The sequence below is a fragment of the Vipera berus genome, assembly GCF_964194415.1.
Source record: "Vipera berus genome assembly, chromosome: 1".
Lineage (NCBI taxonomy): Eukaryota > Metazoa > Chordata > Lepidosauria > Squamata > Viperidae > Vipera > Vipera berus.
Genome location: NC_138202.1, coordinates 94,753,343 through 94,772,009, shown reverse-complemented (window position 1 = coordinate 94,772,009; position 18,667 = coordinate 94,753,343). Strand labels below are relative to the sequence as shown.

The window sequence follows — 18,667 nt, the reverse complement described above, 5'->3', positions numbered from 1 at the left end:
GCTACAGCAGCGGTGTCAAACGTGCAATGTCACGTGATGTGTTGTGACGTATCGCAACTTTTTTCCCATTGCTGGCAATGGGGTTGCCGCGGTTTCACTATGATGCATCCGACCTGCTGGCCGGCAGTTTGACACCCCTGGGCTACAGCTTATGTTATCTGAACAAACTTCTTTTGCACGATGGGATTTTCCCCTGTTCTCCACCTGCATCTGCTCTAAAGCAAAAAAACAAAAACAAAAAAAGGTGGGGCTTGGCCAAGTTGCTGCAGAAAGAAGTAATTGATACTGTTAAATGCTGCCTTACCTAGATATGTTATTTAAAACATTACATAGTGTGGTAATGACACATCTGCAAAAAAAAAAACCCACCTAGCTCAGAGAGCACCAAGGATTCCACGTTTAAAACATTATATTGCTTTTCAGCCAAAATGTCTCTATAATGACTTACAGGTAAGTTTAAGTTTATTATATTTGTATACCGCCCTTCTCCCGAAGGACTCAGGGCGGTGAACAGGGCATATATAAAAATACAAAATACAAAAATTAAAAAGAGAATTAAATACGAGCTCGCACTAAAAACAGTAGAAAAATGTAAAAAATCCCCAATAAAAAACCCCAACGCATCCCCCATCAGGCCAGGCCGGCTTGTTCAAATAGGTAGGTCTTCAAGTCACGTCAGAAGGAGCGAAGGTCAGGTGCCATCCGGAGCTCAACCGGCAGCTGATTCCATAAAGCCGGGGCACCCACAGAGAAGGCCCTCCCCCTGGGGGCCACCAGATGACATTCTCTGACCGGTGGCACCCTGAGGAGGCCCTCTCTGTGGGAACGCACAGGGCGGAGGGAAGTTGATGCCGGCAGCAGGTGATCCCCGAGGTACTCCGGACCCATGCCATGTAGGGCTTTAAAAACCATTACCAAAACCTTGAACCTCACCTGGAAGACAACTGGCAGCCAATGCAGCTCGCGGAGCAAAGGTGTAACATGGGAGTACCGGGTGACTCCCAAGACAACTCTCGCGGCTGCATTCTGTACCAGCTGGAGCCTCCGAGTGGTCTTCAAGGGAAGCCCCATGTAGAGAGCGTTGCAGTAGTCCAGACGAGAGGTCACGAGCGCATGAGTGACTGTACACAGGGCATCCTGGTCTAGATAGGGTCGCAACTGGCGCACCAGGCGAACCTGGGCGAAAGCCCCCCTAGTCACAGCCACTATATGATCTTCCAAAGTAAGCCGCGAATCTAGGAGGACTCCCAAGTTGCGAGCCCTATCTACGGGGGGTAAAAACTCACCCCCCATGGAAAGAAGTGGAATATTCTGAATATCCCGGGATGCTGGTATGCACAGCCACTCAGTCTTGTCGGGGTTGATTTGAAGTCTGTTCCTCCCCATCCAGACCCGAACCGCCTCCAGGCAACGGGACATCATGTCGAGGGCATCACTGGGGTGGTTTGGGGTCGAAATGAAAAGTTGGGTATCATCAGCATACTGATGATACCCAACTCCAAAACCACAAATGATCTCACCCAGCGGTTTCATATAGATGTTGAACAGGAGAGGCGAGAGGACCGACCCTTGAGGAACTCCACAAATGAGAGACCTCGGGGTCGACCTCTGCCCCCCTGCCAACACCAACTGCGAGCGTCCCAGGAGATAGGAGGAGAACCACTGAAAAACCGTGCCTCCCACTCCCAATCCCCTGAGAGGTAGATAATTTTCACACATTTGAAAGACTCAATCTAAAAGAAATGGGATAAAAAAGAAACAGGGATGGGAAGGAACAAGAAAGCAAACAAATAGTAACATTTACAACAAATCCAAAAGAAAAGAGTTTGAGGAAGCTAGTCTTTCAGAGGAATTGAAGGAAAAGATTCCCCCCTCTGACACAATCTGTTGGAATATAGCAACTTTATAAAAGTGCTTGATTGTTCTCAGTATAATAGTGGATATGAATACTCATAACTGGATTAAGACTGTACTTTTCCTGTGTAATGTATTATATTTTAATTTGTAAAATGAATTGCAAAACAGTACATGTTATGAATCATATTCAGATTTCTTTTTAAAACATTAGTGAGATATCGAATTGAAGAGATGCATTAATGTAATTTCTAAGGAACCTCCACCATACCAATCTTTTTCAAACAAATGGGAACAATGATGGTGGCTATTATCTTACACATGAACTTGAAATAAGTTTCAGTTAATTAATTGGGAATTACTTGATATGATTATATTTTTTTAAAGGTTGATATTGTACAAAATAATAATAAACAGTTATAGTAGCCCTCTCTTTAAATTAAAGGGGTTTGGAGTGGGAGGGGGCAGAATATACTATTTGATATAGTTTAGCATTTTGCAGTATTGACTGTTTGGCACATGTCTGTTAATTCCTCCCAACTACTGTGTGTGGGCTGGATGGGAGGGTTATTCATATATAAAGAACTAGGTAGAACACTAAATATTTGTATATTTAATTTTAGAAATCCTGTTTGTGTTAAATACTTACATTTGTTATGAATTTTAAAAAATAGCAAATCAAAATTGAAAATTGTATTTTTTTTTAAACAAAATGAATGAAGAAGTTAATTATTGCTTAATTAAAAGAATATAAAACTTAGTATTTTTAAGACAAATAAAATGATTTTTAAACTTACTATTTGTATTATAGGAAAGAATATTAGATATTAAGCATTATTTGAATATCATGGTAGATGTTTTCCGTTTTTTAGCTACCACAGTAAATACGGTCATATGATAGACCAATTCTAAATACTGAAACTACAAGTAAACTAAAACCAAATATGTGCATTGTGAAAAATAAATCACAAGTTCCAATTTATTTAGTTTTCGACTTCTCAAAGCAATTTAAACAAGGCCTGTTCTTTGCCCTATAATCTATTCTTTATCCGGATTACGGATAGAATGTTTTTACTGCAATCTCTCCCAGAGCTCATCTTTTTATTGTGTAAGCCCAAACCCCCTTAATGTTTTAGAAAGGCCTTGACTAACTGAACTTTGATCTGATGTCTTCATTGAGAAAAGCTCCAGGTTGCCCATTTCAGATGCAAATCCTTACTGAGGCCCAAGAGAATTCAGTAAGAACAGCAAAAAAGAAGAAACAAGAATTTTCCAGGATCCTCTTTGAGAATCCTAGGGAACACTGGTGTCCCTAATCCATACAATTGCATGGATTAAGGTAGGTGATAACCTTTCTTGATTTTAAAGAATGAGCACAGTGCCTACAACGGCATGGAGACCTAGGATTTGGCTGCAATAAAACACTAGGTAATAAAAGCCTGTCTATGTTAGAAGTCAATGAATAGACCTCAATGTACCACGTTCCCAGGACTAGTGGAGAAGCTTGCAAAAAGCCCACCTGAATCAAGTAAGCATGAATAATCTTTCTTAGCGGCAGCATGACCACAGAGGCTGCAAAAAAGGGGGAAAAATGTTTTTCCTTTAAATATAAGATACTAAATTTAATTTAAGAATAAATAGGGTTCCATAAACTACCATGCACAAGGAGAAATAAGCTACATTACCATGGAACAGAATATGCCTTTGTAGTCCTGTCTGCTGTTAATGTTTCTGATTGCAATACTAATGTGCTAGAAATACTCAGTTTTAGGATGAATCAAGGCATAAAATTGATTTCATGCTGTGACAGTTTACATATTGCCCTAAGAAGACAAGAGGTTCATTCATTAAAAAGCAGAAGAATAAAAGAGATAAAGTGGCACGTGAAAACTATGCTTGTTATAAACATATCAATCTTTTAAGCTCGAATTTCACATGTTTAGCCAATTATAGAACATAGTTAAACTGCCACGCAAACTTTTTGACTGCAGCTCAAACTGTGCATATGGAACGAGAATTGCTAAATTACAACTAAGATGCTTTGGAGAATCGGTTGACCCCCTCTTTGTCATAGCCCCTCAGTTATTGGAAGACTGCTATCATGTCACTCCTAGTTCTTCTCTTCACTAGACTAGACATACTGAGTTCCTGTAACTGATCTTTATATGATTTAGCCTCAGTTCCCTAGACATCTTTGTTGCTCTTCTCTGCACTCTTTCTAGAGTCTCAATATCTTTTTTTATAGTGGTGACCAAAACTGGATGCAGTATTCCAAATGTGGTCTTAGGTAAAGGTAAAGGTTTTCCCGCACACGCGTGCTAGTCATTTCCGACTCTAGGGGCCGGTGCTCATCTCCGTTTCAAAGCCGAAGAGCCTTGTCCAAGGACGTCTCCGTGGTCATGTGGCCAGCATGACTAGACGCCAGAGGCGCATGGAACGCTGTTACCTTCCCACCGTAGTGGTCCCTATTTTTCTCCTTGCATTTTTACGTGCTTTTGAACTGCTAGGTTGGCAGAAGCTGGGACGAGTAACAGGCGCTCACTCTGCTACGCGGCACTCAGGATTCAACCTGCCAAACTGCTGACCTTCTGATCGACAAGCTCAGCATCATAACCCACTGAGCCACCGCGTCCCTTACAATGTGGTCTTACCAAAACATTATAAAGTGGTACTAGCACTTCACGTAATCTTGATTTTAGCCCTTTGTTGATATAGCCTAGGACTGCGTTGGCTTTTTTGGCAGCTGCAGCACACTGCTGGCTCCCATTTAAGTAGTTGTTCACTAGGTTCATTCCAGTTCTCTCAAAATAATAAAACTATGTAAAACTTTTCAAATTATTTTATCAGCAATGCTTATTTATGAACGTGGTAGAGATGTTGATGATTTAATCATTTTTAACTAAGCAAAAAATGAATAGGAGAGCAAAAATTCTCCCAGATATAGTGTGATGAGCAGGCACAATCAGAGACAGGCAGTCATTCAAATGGCCCTGTGCTATGTTGGGTTTTATAGATGAATTGCATTAGAAACTTAGTGGAAGCCAGTATAGCTCATAAAGCAATGAAGTTACATGTAGTGTGTTCAAAACTGCCTAGGTCTGGGCGGTCTCAGTTCTGAATGTTCTTCAAGGGCAGCTCCATGAAGAGTGTACTGCAAACATACAAAGAGGAGGAAACTAAAAATATAAGTGATCCAATCTAAAAATTTGAAGAGTTTACAAAAAATGGATTTGTGCAAAGGTCTCTTAAGCCATAACTGGCACTTACTCTTCAAGCAGGAAATCATGTCTTGCTAAAGTTGAGCTAAAGGCTGGCGTGCTCTATTCAGATCCCACTGTCTCTAATAATGGGAAAGGAACTTGACAGCAATACTTGGTTGGCAGGGTAGAGAAGTGTAATTGAATATCATAGTATACTGATGATATTTTTTCATATGTTGAAAAAATGATCTTGTTCAGCAGTATACTGTAGATGTTGAATATTGAATGAGAAGGCAATTCACCCATGAGGCAAAATTCAGAATAGTGCTTAGGGCTAGATCTCTTTCTCCAAAAAATGTCTGGAACCAGCCTCAAAGGAAGGAGAAGTGGTAATCCCCACTCCCAAGCTCAGTACAGAAAAAAGCCATGGTCGATGGTATCGAAAGCTGCTGAAAGATCAAGGAGGCCATGATGGATGTACTATTCCATCCTGAGTCTGCCAAAGGATATTAAAAAGCACAACCAAAGCTATCTCAGAGCTATAATCAGGTTGGAAACCTTGCTGAAAAGGGTCTTGATCAGACATGTCAAACACAAGGCCTGCAGGCCGGATCCGGGCGGCAGAAGGCCCAGATTTGGCCCCTGAGGCTGTCCCAGAACTGGCCCACCCCAACCTGGTTGGGTGCCCCCCTGGTACACAAACATGAAACGGCGACGCTCAGGGGCTGGGGGTGCACAGCAGCAGCTCATTTGCCTCACCCCGCCCCTCCCAGCCTAACCCTGTCACGCCCGGCCATGCCCCGCTTCACCGGGCCTCTCCTCGTCTGACTCTGCTTTGCTGAGCTGGGCCTTTCCTCACTTGGGCCATGGCGTTCTGTAAGCCTGGCACCCCAGGGCATGCCTGGCCTGTGGGATGAAAGGCGTGGAGATCGGAGCATGTGGTGGAACAAGCCGAGCTTCAGCATCCCGGTCGCCCTCTCTGCCACATGGTAGGGCTGGAGAGAGGAACCCAGCACTCATGCCAGATGTAGAGCCGCAGCCTGGAACTGCTGGCGGCCAGCAACATGTGAGCCTCTGTGGCGTCTGGAGAGAAAGGAGGAGAAAGCAGGAAGGATTTCTCTCTCTCTCTCTCTCTCTCTCTCTCTCTCTCTCTCTCTCTCTCTCTCTCTCTCTCTCTCTCTTTGTGTGTGTGTGTTTGTGTGTGTGTGTGAGAGAGAGACAGAGAGAGAGCGCAAGGAGGGAAAGGGAAGAGGAGGAGGAGGAAGCTGAGGTGTTACAAAAAAGGGGAACTTCCCCCTTTCTCCCCCCCTCTCTTTTTTTTAACCTCCTCCCACTCTGTTCAGTTGCAGCTGGAGGAAAAGAGCAAGAAGGGGGAGAAAGCAGAGAGAGGGTGTGTGTGTGTGTGTGTGTGTGTGTGTGAGAGAGAGAGAGAGAGAGAGAGAGAGAGAGAGAGAGAGAGAGAGAGAGAGAGAGAGCGCCAGTAGGGAAGCGAAAGTGTGGGGAACTGGGAGTATTGCAAACAGACTAAGCAAACTTACAAAAAGGGGATCTCTCTCTCTTTCTCTCTCTCTCTCACACACACACATGCTGCCTCGGGAAGGTGGTGTGCAGGCAGGTGAGAGAGCAAACTTGAAGATTGGCTTTGCGGTCTATTCTTGCCACCTCCCCTCCCTAAAATCCAGCCGATAATAGAACTCTTTGGATTGAATGGGAAGTTAAGAGGAATTGGTATGAGTTCAAATTAAAAGGCCAAGTCAACTGCCCACCCGCCTCGCCAATTATTTTGTCGGAGACGTAAAAAGTGTTTCTTGTTCTACTTCCTCTCATCTGCTCTTTTGTAGATTAATCCAGCTTTACCCAAACTAATGTCTTTTGGGTGTCATGGACCACAGTTCTCATCATCCTGTGGCTATGCTGGCTAGAAAAGGAATGCCTTATTTTCTCTGCAGTATGTGCTTAGGAAGCAGTAGGTCTGTGGGATTTAGGTGTATTTAAACATTTGTTTCTTCTGCCTAATTTATTAAATCAACGTCTAATTCGAAATTAAATGTTTTGGAGAAATCCAGAGTGGTTTACAAGAAAACTCTCAAAGACAGCTATTGTAAAGCATCACCAGGACTGCTTAAAACAATATTAAAAGTGTGTATTTTAAGAAAGAAAAATATTAGTAGTAATTAACTTAGTGCTGTTTGACCATAAAATGTGTTGTTGTTCTACAGTACATATGCCTGGCTGAACAATGCGTTTGGAGTTGCCTCTAAATGGGTGAGGGATGCACTGTTCATATTTTCCTTGGGAGAAAGTTCTATAATTGGGGTGCTGTCTCTGAGAAGGCTCTGCTCGTGGCCACTGTTCTATAAACCGAACCAGGGGGACCATCTGGTCTAAAGGGATGGTAAACAAAGATGATTAGGGGGCTGGAGGCTAAAACATATGACAAATGTTTGTGGGAATTGGGTATGTCTGGCTTAGTGAAAAGGACTAGGGGTGGTGACATGATAGCAGTGTTCCAATATTTGATGGGCTGCCACAGAGAAGAACGGGTCAACCTATTTTCCAAAGCATCAGAAGGCAATAATAGATGGAAACTAATCAAGAAGAAAACCAGGCTAGAACTAAGGACTTGTGAAAACAACTAACCAGTGAAAAAGGCTTGCCTTCAGAAGTTGTGGATGCTCTATCACTGGAGGCTTTTAAGAAGAGATTGGATATTGGACTATGGTATAGTCCCCTACTTGAGCAGGGGGTTGGACTAGAAGACCTCAAAGGTCTCTTCCAACTCTGTTATTCTTTGAGAGAAGCGCTGCCAACCTCTCCCCTTCCCCTCGTCCCTTCCTGGGCACAGAGACAGGGAGGGAGGGAGGGAGGGAGGGAAGGAAGGAAGGAGGGGAGGGAAACAGGAAGAAAGGGAAGGAAGGAAATGGGAATAAAAAGGAGGGAGGCAGGGAAGGAGGGGAGGGAGGGAGGAAGGAAGGAGATTGGAATGAGAGGGAGGGAGGGCCTGAGGGAAATCCTGCCTTAGCACTTGGCCATCAGCAGCCCTGTTGCCCTTCCGCCATTTCCTGGTGGTCTCCCATCCTATTGTTGAGGATGCTCTGGTTACCAAGCCAGGTCTCCTCACATGGAGAGGGAGTGGGCCTCCCTCTGACCCACGCACTTTGCCCTCCTGTACCCACCATGACCAACCTGGCCAAGGAGAGTGAGCACAACAGCAGCAGCCTTGAGGAGGTAAACAAGCTGGGCACCCCCTCAGGGAAGTGTGGCTGCACTAGGCAGGGCTGTGGGATCCCAGTGCTGTGGGAGCTCAAGGGCCAGGCTGGGCGCTTAACCTTCATTACCCAGGACTCTGGGCAGTCCGTGCCACTGTCCATCCCCCCCTCACATGGCCTGAGAGGGATGGTGTGGCTCCTCCAGTGGACCATGCCCTGGCGCTCACCCCGGTCCCACCGTCCCCTCTGCCGGAGACCCTCAGATCCATCCCAGTCCTGCCCAGGCCCGCACAGGTGCCCCTGATGCAAGTGACGTCAATCTGGCCACACCCACCCAGTAGGCCATGCCCATGCTAGCCACACCCACCCAGTAGGCCGTACTCACCCCAGCCACACCTACCCGGCCCCCTGACGGCAACCACAATGCAAACTCAATGAAACTGAGTTTGACACCCCTGGTCTAGATAATTTGTTAGATTAATCAGATAAACTGTTACAAGTCAAAATAGGAAGAAAATGGTAAGGCAACACCTATCCACTCTAGACAAGTTTAAATCACCAGAACCTGACAGATTACATCTCAGACTTCTGAAGAAGCTGACAAGACAGGATCTCAGAATCCCTGAACCATATGTTTCAAAGATTCCTGCATGTTTCAAAGCACTGGGCAACTACCAGAGGACTGGTAAAGAGCTGATGTGGTTCCCATCTTCAGAAAGAGAAAAAAAATGAATCCAGGAATCTACAGACTAATCAGCCTGACATTACCTGGGAAGCAATGGATCTGCAAACAATTAAAAACAAATAATGCTGTTACTGGAAGCCAATATGAGCTTGTCAAAAACAGATCATGCCAGACAAACTTATTACATTGTTTGACAAAGTGACCAGCAAAATGCTGTGGACATAGTATACTTGGACTTCAGTAAGGCCTTTGACAAAATGGACCACAACCTACTTCTTGGAAAGACAGAAAAATGTGGGACAGACAGCATCACCATCAGATGGATTCATAACTGCCTGACAAACTGCACTCACTATATAGCCCTCAATGGAACTACTTCTACTTGTAGGAAAGTATGCAGTGGCGTACTGCAAGGTTCTGTGTCAGGCCCAGTACTCTTCACAATTTTATAAATGCTTTAGATGAGAGGACAGAAGGGAAACTCATCAAATTTGCAGGCAACAGCAAGCTATGGGGAGTAGCTAACACTTTAGAAGATAGGCTCAAGATACAGAAGGATATTGATAGATTGGAATACCAGGCCCTATACAACAAAATACAATATGGTGGTGTGAAACATAAGCTTTACAATTTGGTGGTGTGAAACGTAAGGTTTATGCTTAAACGTAAGGCAAGAAAAACCAAATGCACAGGTATAGAATAGCGGTACCTGGCTCAACAGGAGAAACTGTGAGAGGCTATTTAGGAGTCCTAATGGACAACCACTTAAATATAAGCCAGCAGCATGCTGTTGCTGCCAAAAAAGCAAATGCAGTCCTATGCTGCATCAACAGAGGGATGGAATCAAGATCCCATGAAATGTTAGAACCACTTTATTCTGCTTGGGTAAGACCAACTTGGAATACTGTGTCCAATTTTGGTCACCACCATATAAAAATAATATTAAGACTGTAGAAAGAGTGCAGAGAAGAGCAACAAAATGATTAGGGGATTGGGGGTAAAACACATGAGGAATGGTTGCAGGAACATGGGTATATCTAGTCTAACGAAGAGAAGGACTAGGGGTAGCATGATAGCAGTCTTCCAATATCTGTGGGACTGTCAGAAAGAGGGGGCCAACCTATTAGAAGGCAGGACAAGAAGTAGCAGCAACTTTTCAAAGAGAGAAGCAACCTAGAACTAAGGAGAAATTTCCTGACAGTGAGAACTATTACTCAGTGGAATGGTTCGCCTCTAGAAGTTGTGGGTGCTCCATCACTAGAGGTCTTTAAGGATTGCATAACATTTGTCTGAAATTTTATAGGGTCTCCTGATTGAGCAGTGGGTTGGACTAGAAGCATTTACCATTGCAGTACCTCTGATCAAGGATAATTACATTGATTATCTGTAATTGTTTTATTATATATTTTTAAAAATGCTAACTATAGTTGGTGATATTTTGTACTGGAGCAATGACAGTATTGGCTCTACAAAATAGCCTTTGAACTTTGCCCTACAAGATGATCAGAGGATGCAGGGGAAGTGATGCTGCTTCAACAAAATTTAGTAGAAGACGGTGACAGGAAACTAGACACTAATAAAAAGTAGTCTATAAAATACCTGCAAAACAAACAAACAAACATATAGGTAAGGATATGTGTGTACAGTATGTTTGTGTGTCTACCTGCACACAGTATATAACAAAGAAAGACCAAAGGAAAAAAGAAATCAAATACAATACATTGAATTAAATTATCACTAACCCTAACCCTAACCCTTAATTTTTTCAACTGTTTTTCAGTTCAAGTTTTTGACCTTGAAGCATTCAGGGCAAATTAAAGTAGTGCTCCAATCACTTCACTTAACATTATTTTGCCATAGTCTAAAATATAAAATAATAAAAGCAAAAGGAAGCAAAACATTAGAATTTGTCTATTCTGGCTGCTCTTTATGCAACTGAAAAACAGAATATACAGTAATTTAGACTGATTAAATGTGGATGAAAACTGGGATAGTAAAAGCAGCTATGAACCCAGGAATAGATACTAGGCCAGAGATGCACACCACTTTCATTTATGCATTATTTACATTGCTATGCAACTTGGTAGATAATAGAGCATCACCCTTAAGAATTTCATTGATCTTTGGGAGTAATGAGCGCTATGAAAAGGATTTTAAAAAGCTCTTGCTTGAAGTTTTTATTCTAGCTGAACAAAGTGCAAAGGTTGAAACAGCTAGAGAATGAGAGGAACAAAGATGGAAAAACAATGATATAAAGTAGTGTACATTCAGAGGTAAAGTCTCCAAGGTCATTTAAGAACTGCAATTAATTTGCTATTTAATGTTCCAGACAGAGGTTCAGGAGTGAACACAAGGGTCGTATCCATCAGAAGCTTCATATTAATAATGCAGATGAGATTATATGATTGTCCTACAGGGTGTTCTTGGCATTTTACCATGTACAGATCATTTCTTGGATAGAAATGTTTAGTCAACTTTACACAAAATTAAACGTGCCAAGCCATATAAAACTACTTTGTCTTATTTCAATTTTATTTTTTAAAACAAAACTGAATCTGATTTATATCAGAATAATAAAACCAAATGGGAAGTTTATAGTACTATAAAAATATTATTTTTTAGTTTAAATATTTGACTATGATTTTTTTTTAGTGAAACCCTGTTATGTTTTAAGAGAGTCATTAAATCCTAACTCTTTATGGAAACCCTGGAGAGAAGTCAGTATAAATAAAATTATTTGGTCATGTCTGCATTGCCTCTGCAAAGCCTTATTCTAAAATGTGCCAAAACACAAACTTTTAGTGAAAACCTGACTTCCCTCTTACTATTAAATGTGTAACTCTTGTCATTTCCAGTCACTGTCAGAGATGTCCTTTCTACATCAGGGAAAGAACAAAAATAAAACCATAGTTGGGAATGAGGAGAGTATTATTAATGACCAACCTGAGAACCACAGTTAAAGTCATGCTCTCTGTGGATCATACATGTAGGTGAATAACTAGTTTTTGTATTAGTAGACTGACTCTCTCTCTCTCTCTCTCTCTCTCTCTGTGTGTGTGTGTGTGTGTGTGTATACTAAAAACACTCATATAAACTATTCATTCTTTACACATATGTCTTGTGATTCAGTCATCATTCATTTTACTTATGACTAAACTACCTAAAAACTGCTTTTTAAAAATGGTCACTTTGTATTCAACATCTGCATTTGTTACTCTTTAATTATTGAATATACCTCCCCTAGCTTTACCTCACATACTTCTTGAATACCTCATGCCCCTAGAATACAATTTCTTTCTGTTTCTCCTCATTTAAATTCCAACTTCCATATAATAAAGAGGGAAGGAACAGGCTCTAATAGAATTTTGCTTGTTTTAACAATATTTTCCTTGCAACACATCATCCTATACCATCCGCTTATCATGTCACCATTTGCACAACTTTTTCTCATTAATTTTCCCATCTTTAGTAAACATTCTTATTTACACAAATTCATTTATTTGCTTCCCTTTCCCATTTATTTATAATTTCCAACAACTATGATCTTGCATACAATAATATTGAAGTTCTTATTGCATCATACAATCCATCCAACATTCACTGAAAATAATTTGGGATCTCAATCAGCAATATAGCATTAGCTGTATAAAAACTATATACACATATCCAGGTCCCAATCAACATACATCTAATGTGACTAGAAATATATCTTATACATTCACCAATCCATCTATTAAACAACCAAGGAGCTATCATACATTCTTGTCTAATTTTCTGCCCAATGTTGAATAATTTGCTAAGCATTTAGTTTTTTCTCTCACATACCTTATTATTAACATTCAGTAACCAATCTTCAACTGCATATTCATGGAAAACACTTATCTTTTCTTTTCATTTTTGCAGCAATCATTTTAATGCTTTCCCCCCTCATTTTAGCAAGAATTATTTTTCATACTTCCATTAATAATACTTCCATGGCACTCTGTAACATACCGGTAAGCCTTTTCACACTGTTTTAAATGGCTTCAACATCTTCTGTTCCAGTGGTGGGATTCAGCCAGTTTGCACCAGTTCGGCAGAACCGGTACTAATTTTTTGTTGCCCAGGCCCAGAATGGACTTCTGGAAGTGGCATCCACAAAGAGAACTGGTTGTTCACATATTTGAATCCCACCACTGATCTATCCTTACATTAAAGTTTAATTCATTCTTTTAACAGATTAAGATAGATTAGACTAAGCATACCATTTGGTCCATTTTGACCTCCGCTCTTGTTTTTTGCGAGTGCTACTAGTCAACTTCAACAATGTTATATTAAACAACTTTCAACAACCTCCACGCTAAAAGCTCACGTGCACTGTCAATTTTTATTTATTTATTTATTTATTTGTTTGTTTGTTTGTTTTATATACCGCCCTTCTCCCGAAGGACTCGGGGCGGTGTACAGAGCAAGGTAAGTATACAGTAAAGCAATAGTAAAACAAATGAAACCCCAAAATCTATCAGGCCAGGCCGGCTTGCTGGAATAGGTAGGTTTTTAAGTCACGCCGGAAGGTGCGAAGGTCGGGGGCCATCCGGATTTCGGCTGGCAAGCAGTTCCAAAGGGTTGGCGCACCCACCGAGAATGCTCTCCCCCTGGGGGCCACCAGCCGGCATTCTCTGACCGGTGGCACCCTGAGGAGGCCCTCTCTGTGGGAGCGCACAGGACGGAGGGGTGTTGACGCTGGCAGTAGGTGCTCCCATAGGTAATCCGGACCCATGCCATGTAGGGCTTTGTATGTCATCACTAGCACCTTGAATTTCACTCGGAAGGCAACTGGAAGCCAGTTGAAAAGCTTTGTATTGATTTCTTTCCCAATTATTTCAGTGTAATATTCAAAGTCAACATTTCCTCTCCATCCATGAACAGAATATTGGTTTGGATAGCAAAACTAAACTGATCCAAAGGCAACAGCAATTCACAGAATGCTTTCAGGATTGTTCAAAGAATATTCATTTTAAAAAAAACTTTTAGAATGCTCTATACTGACATCATATCCCTCATGTATAATGTTCAGAGATTATTCAAACATTGTTTTATGTTTGTTAGTGTAGAATTTCCCTTTAAAATCTTGATGGTTTACAAAAAAATTGTGAAATATTATTTACCTCCTGCTTTGGTTTGTTCTGGTAACGCCAGGCTATTCTCATGGACTCCTGAGAATCTTCCGTTGACTTCATAGTTATTACTTCTTCCATTTCCTTGTCAGAGAGATTCGGCAAAGGACATGGAAGTTCCTGAATTAAAATAATATTTTACAGAAATATTTAAAATTAAAAAATGATTAATGATCAACCTATTATATAGCAAAAATAAGTGATACTAGCAGCATAAAAGTACTTGTTGAAGTACTGTCAGGAGAAAAAAGATGAAAGCTACAAGCATGAGGGAGAAGCAAAGTTTTTCTTAGATTCAAGAATATAATATTGGAATATGACTTCAGTATTAAGGAAGATCATTAAATCATGGCAAAGTAATTTGTAAGAATTGTGATAAGAAGTTGGTAACAGCAAGACAGAAACCAGCATGACCTTGCCCAGATTATCTCCTAATCATACCTTGTAATTGGGTAATTAGATTAATGAGCTCTATTGATGCTAGTGGTCTGCTTTATCTTGATTTCAGCAACTCAGTTGATAATACAATCTAATGTATTTGGTAAAATATAATTTATAGCACGGTTAGACTATTGTGTCACAGTTAACTGAAAAGCATATTCAAGAGATGATCATTAATTAGTTTCTTATTAGACTGAAAAGAGGTTTTGAGTAGAGGATTGCAAAATCAATAGTTTTACAATATCTTTTATCAGTTACTTAAATGAAGCAGAGAAAATTATCACATTTGCACAGGACAGAAAACTAGGAAAAATAAGTAAGACTTCAGAAGATAGTACTGTAATAATATTCCAAATTACCATAATAGAATAAAGCATTACCTTAAATATAACAAACTAGAACAGACATGTCAAACTCGCGACATAACGTGACGTCGTGCGACATATCGGAACTTTTTCCCATTGCCGGCAATGGGATGGGTGCGGTTTCTCCGTGACGCTCCAGCCCACGGGCCGGCAGTTTGACACCCCTGAACTAGAAAGTTCTGTTTTTTGGGGAGGCAGTGGGGGAATCCAACACAGGGGTATATAATAGGGTACCTGACTTTAGTGTGAAATGAATCTTGGTCATAAGGTAATCAACTTAGTAAGAAATGGATCTTAGGTCACAAGCTAAATGTGAGTTAGTGTTGTTATACAACTGTAAAAGAGTATAATATGATCTAAGGCTCCATTAATGGAATCATTATTTCCAATTCACAAGAAGCAATACTTATTTATAGATCATCTATTATATATATATATATATATATATATATATATATATATATATATATATATATATATATATATATATATATATATATATATATATATATATATATATATATATATATTTGTTTTCGTAGATTCTCGCGGGTGTATGTATGTGTAGGTCTAGAGTCTCGGGTTTCTTCCCGCGTTCCTTTCATCTTCAGAAAGTTGTGGCGACGTTTCGACGAAATCCCATCCGTCATCATCAGGCCGGAGTATTCCTCCTGCTGCTTTCAGGACCACGCATTGCTCCTGAAAGCAGCAGGAGGAATACTCCGGCCTGATGATGACGGATGGGATTTCGTCGAAACGTCGCCACAACTTTCTGAAGATGAAAGGAACGCGGGAAGAAACCCGAGACTCTAGATCTACACATACAGACACCCGCGAGAATCTACGAAAACAAATATATATATATATATATATATATATATATATATATATAATCACATTTTTCAAAAAGAAACTGCTCACAGACATTCTTGAAGTACAAGTCAAATCCAAGTCAAGTACAAATACAAGTCAAATATAATCATTAAGATACACTAGGTCAATTATAGTTCTTTTTAAAGTGTTCACTGTAATAATCATATCAAATAACAAAAAAATGTATTTTATGTTGTATTTATATTGTATTGTTTGACCCTGTTAGCTGCCCAGAATTGCATTTGTGAGATGGGTAGCCATAATAGTTGAAGGGCTTTAAATGTGAAAACCCATACCTTGAATTGGACCTGGAAGCAAACTGACAGCCAATGCAGCTTACAGAGGTCCCCAACCTTTTGGGCACCAGGGACTGCTTCCAGGGAGAGACAGTTTTTTCCATGGACTGAAAGGTCTGAAAGATGCTGCCTGCATCTTGCAGATGGGCCTTTGCTTGTTTGTGCAGACCGGTTGCTGACATGCCACGGCCCGGTACTGGTCCAAGGACCAGGGGTTGGGGACCCCTGCACTAGGGCATCAGTGACCATGAGCAGAGCCTCTTGATCCAGGAAGAGGTGCAATAGGTGCACAACTATAACGCTATGCAAAGGACATCCTAGGCACAACTGCCAGCCGCTCATGAAGCAGGAGTTGTGAGTCTAGGGCGACCTTCAAATTGCATAGCAGGTCTACATGAGGCGGTGCAACCATAAAGAATTGAATGAATGAATGAATGAATGAATGAACGAACCTTTATTGTCATTGAGATTGGCTGAGCCTCCCTTCGTGCCCCCCCACCCCAACTCACAGTGACAACAAACCCACCATCTTGTTACACCATGTGAGCTAATTGCACAACACACCGGCCTCGCAAGTCAAACATACATAGAGTTATTTCCCATTCAAGAGCCTGACAGCCCATGGATAGAAGCTGTTCTTCAGCCTGTTGGTATGGATGGCTATAGTCCTGTATCTCCTACCCGATGGTAGGGGAGTAAAGAGGTACCGACCAAGGTGTGAGTCGTCCCTGAGAATTTTCCTCACTCTTCCAAGGCAGCGAGCCCTGGCGATGTCATCCAGTGGTGTCAGGGGACAGCCCACAATGTTTTGTGCTGTGCTCACCACCCTCTGTAATATCTTTCTATCCACGGCTGTCAGGCCAGCATACCAAACCACAATACAGTGCGAGAGGACACTCTCTATAGTAGACTGGTAAAAGAAGGTCATTAGCCGTTGTTGTACTCTGTTCTTTCGCAAGACTATAATACTATAGCATAATACTATAGCTGGAAACGAAAGCCAATTTGGTATAGTGGTTAAGACATCAGACTAGAAACCAGGAAACTGAATTCTAGCCTTTCCTTAGGCACAAAGCCAGCTAGATCACTTCAGACCAGTTATATTACATTCTCTCAGCCCTAGGAAGGAAGAACTGGCAAGCCACTTCTGAAAACTGCAGGGACTTGTCCTGGCACTCCAAGAATTGGACATGATTGAATGGAAAGAAAAAAATAGCTGAGAAATCACAATATATAGTATAACCTATTCCAAGTTATAAAACTTATTACAAAATACTTTCTAAATCTGAAAGTATCACTATGTTGAAAGATAATCAGTTGTACAAATCAATGCTAATCAAGGCATATTGAAAACCATGTATTTAACTACCTAAATGTACCTAAAAGCCAACACTGTATAAGTGCTGTATGAAGTGTTTGGATTAGTGAATGTGCTGAAACATTTTGCAAATACTTTTAAGCTTAGCAGTTTTAGCAATGTAGACAGGTTGTTGCTGTTGTTTTTTTATGACTTCGTTGAAAGAAATTCTACCTATTGGACCCTAATTTGTTAATCAGACCAAAAAATAAAAGTGCTGAGACTTCGCAGCTGACCAAGTGTTGTGCTAATAGGCATCCCTGTCTATTATGCTTGTGAGATAATGTGCTGCATGTTTTCTGAATGCTTAGTGTCTGCCTAATGGATCTGGTATCCCATTTCTATGGCAGGAGTTGCCCAACTGCAATTAGCATGCTAGAGTGTACTGTTACAAGGCATCCAATCTCACTTTTGATGCAGTGACCCAGAAGCAGAACAGGATCATGACTCAGAGTACCAAACATAGTCTAAATGAGATACGATGTATTGTAATAGCTAAGAGACTGAGCTTTGCATTTGAAAGTCCCTAGTTCAAATTGAACTTCTGATATAAAAACCTTGGCTCCAATTCTTGTGGAGCTAATGGAGATAATACTGGCCGATTCAAAGAATAAGGCCAAAATATAATAATTTCTGTCAATACTCCAGAGTGAAATATTATGCACACAGTATTATTAATTACACCTTCCATTCTCTGTGTACATATAGAATATATTGTAGAGTACAGTATAAATGTACATTGTGTTACACAAGGGTCAATCTAACTGACTCTTGACTGGCAAGAGTAGAATATCATATGCATTTCAGTATTAAAATAATAATAACACTCCCTAATTAAAAAAAATAGAAGTAAAATGACTGTGGCAAAAAAGACAAAGTTTGTACTAATAGTAATATGTGCCTTGGATGCAATCCCCAAACATCTGGAGCACCACTGAATACCATCAGCATCACTACCAGTCAATTGTAAAAGACAGCTTTACTTGGAACAGCTTGCATCCTGTGACAATACCTTTAACATTATCAAACATCTGCCTGCACCAGGTCCTTGGGAAGGACTTGATAGGTGGACAAAAATGCCAGAGCCAGTTCTAAACATCTGGCTAACTGTGTGACGAATCATCATCATCATCATCATCATCATCATCATCATCATCATCATCATAAAAAAATCTTCATGGGTATGCACTTGATATGGGGGAAAGTCTTTTGATACTCTGATGAGGTTGAG

The 18,667-nt window shown here is 40.9% G+C and overlaps 1 protein-coding gene across 4 annotated transcripts in view; it reads right to left on the bottom strand.

Moving 5' to 3' along the window:
• Positions 1–18,667, bottom strand: part of ELP4 (elongator acetyltransferase complex subunit 4) — a 150,229-nt gene that overhangs the window by 93,314 nt on the left and 38,248 nt on the right. For all 4 annotated transcript variants that reach the window (XM_081312961.1, XM_081312963.1, XM_081312964.1 and 1 more), the window contains exon 4: positions 14,096–14,224. In XM_081312961.1, the coding sequence (XP_081169087.1) occupies positions 14,096–14,224 (129 nt within the window). The remainder of the gene's footprint in view (positions 1–14,095; positions 14,225–18,667) is intronic.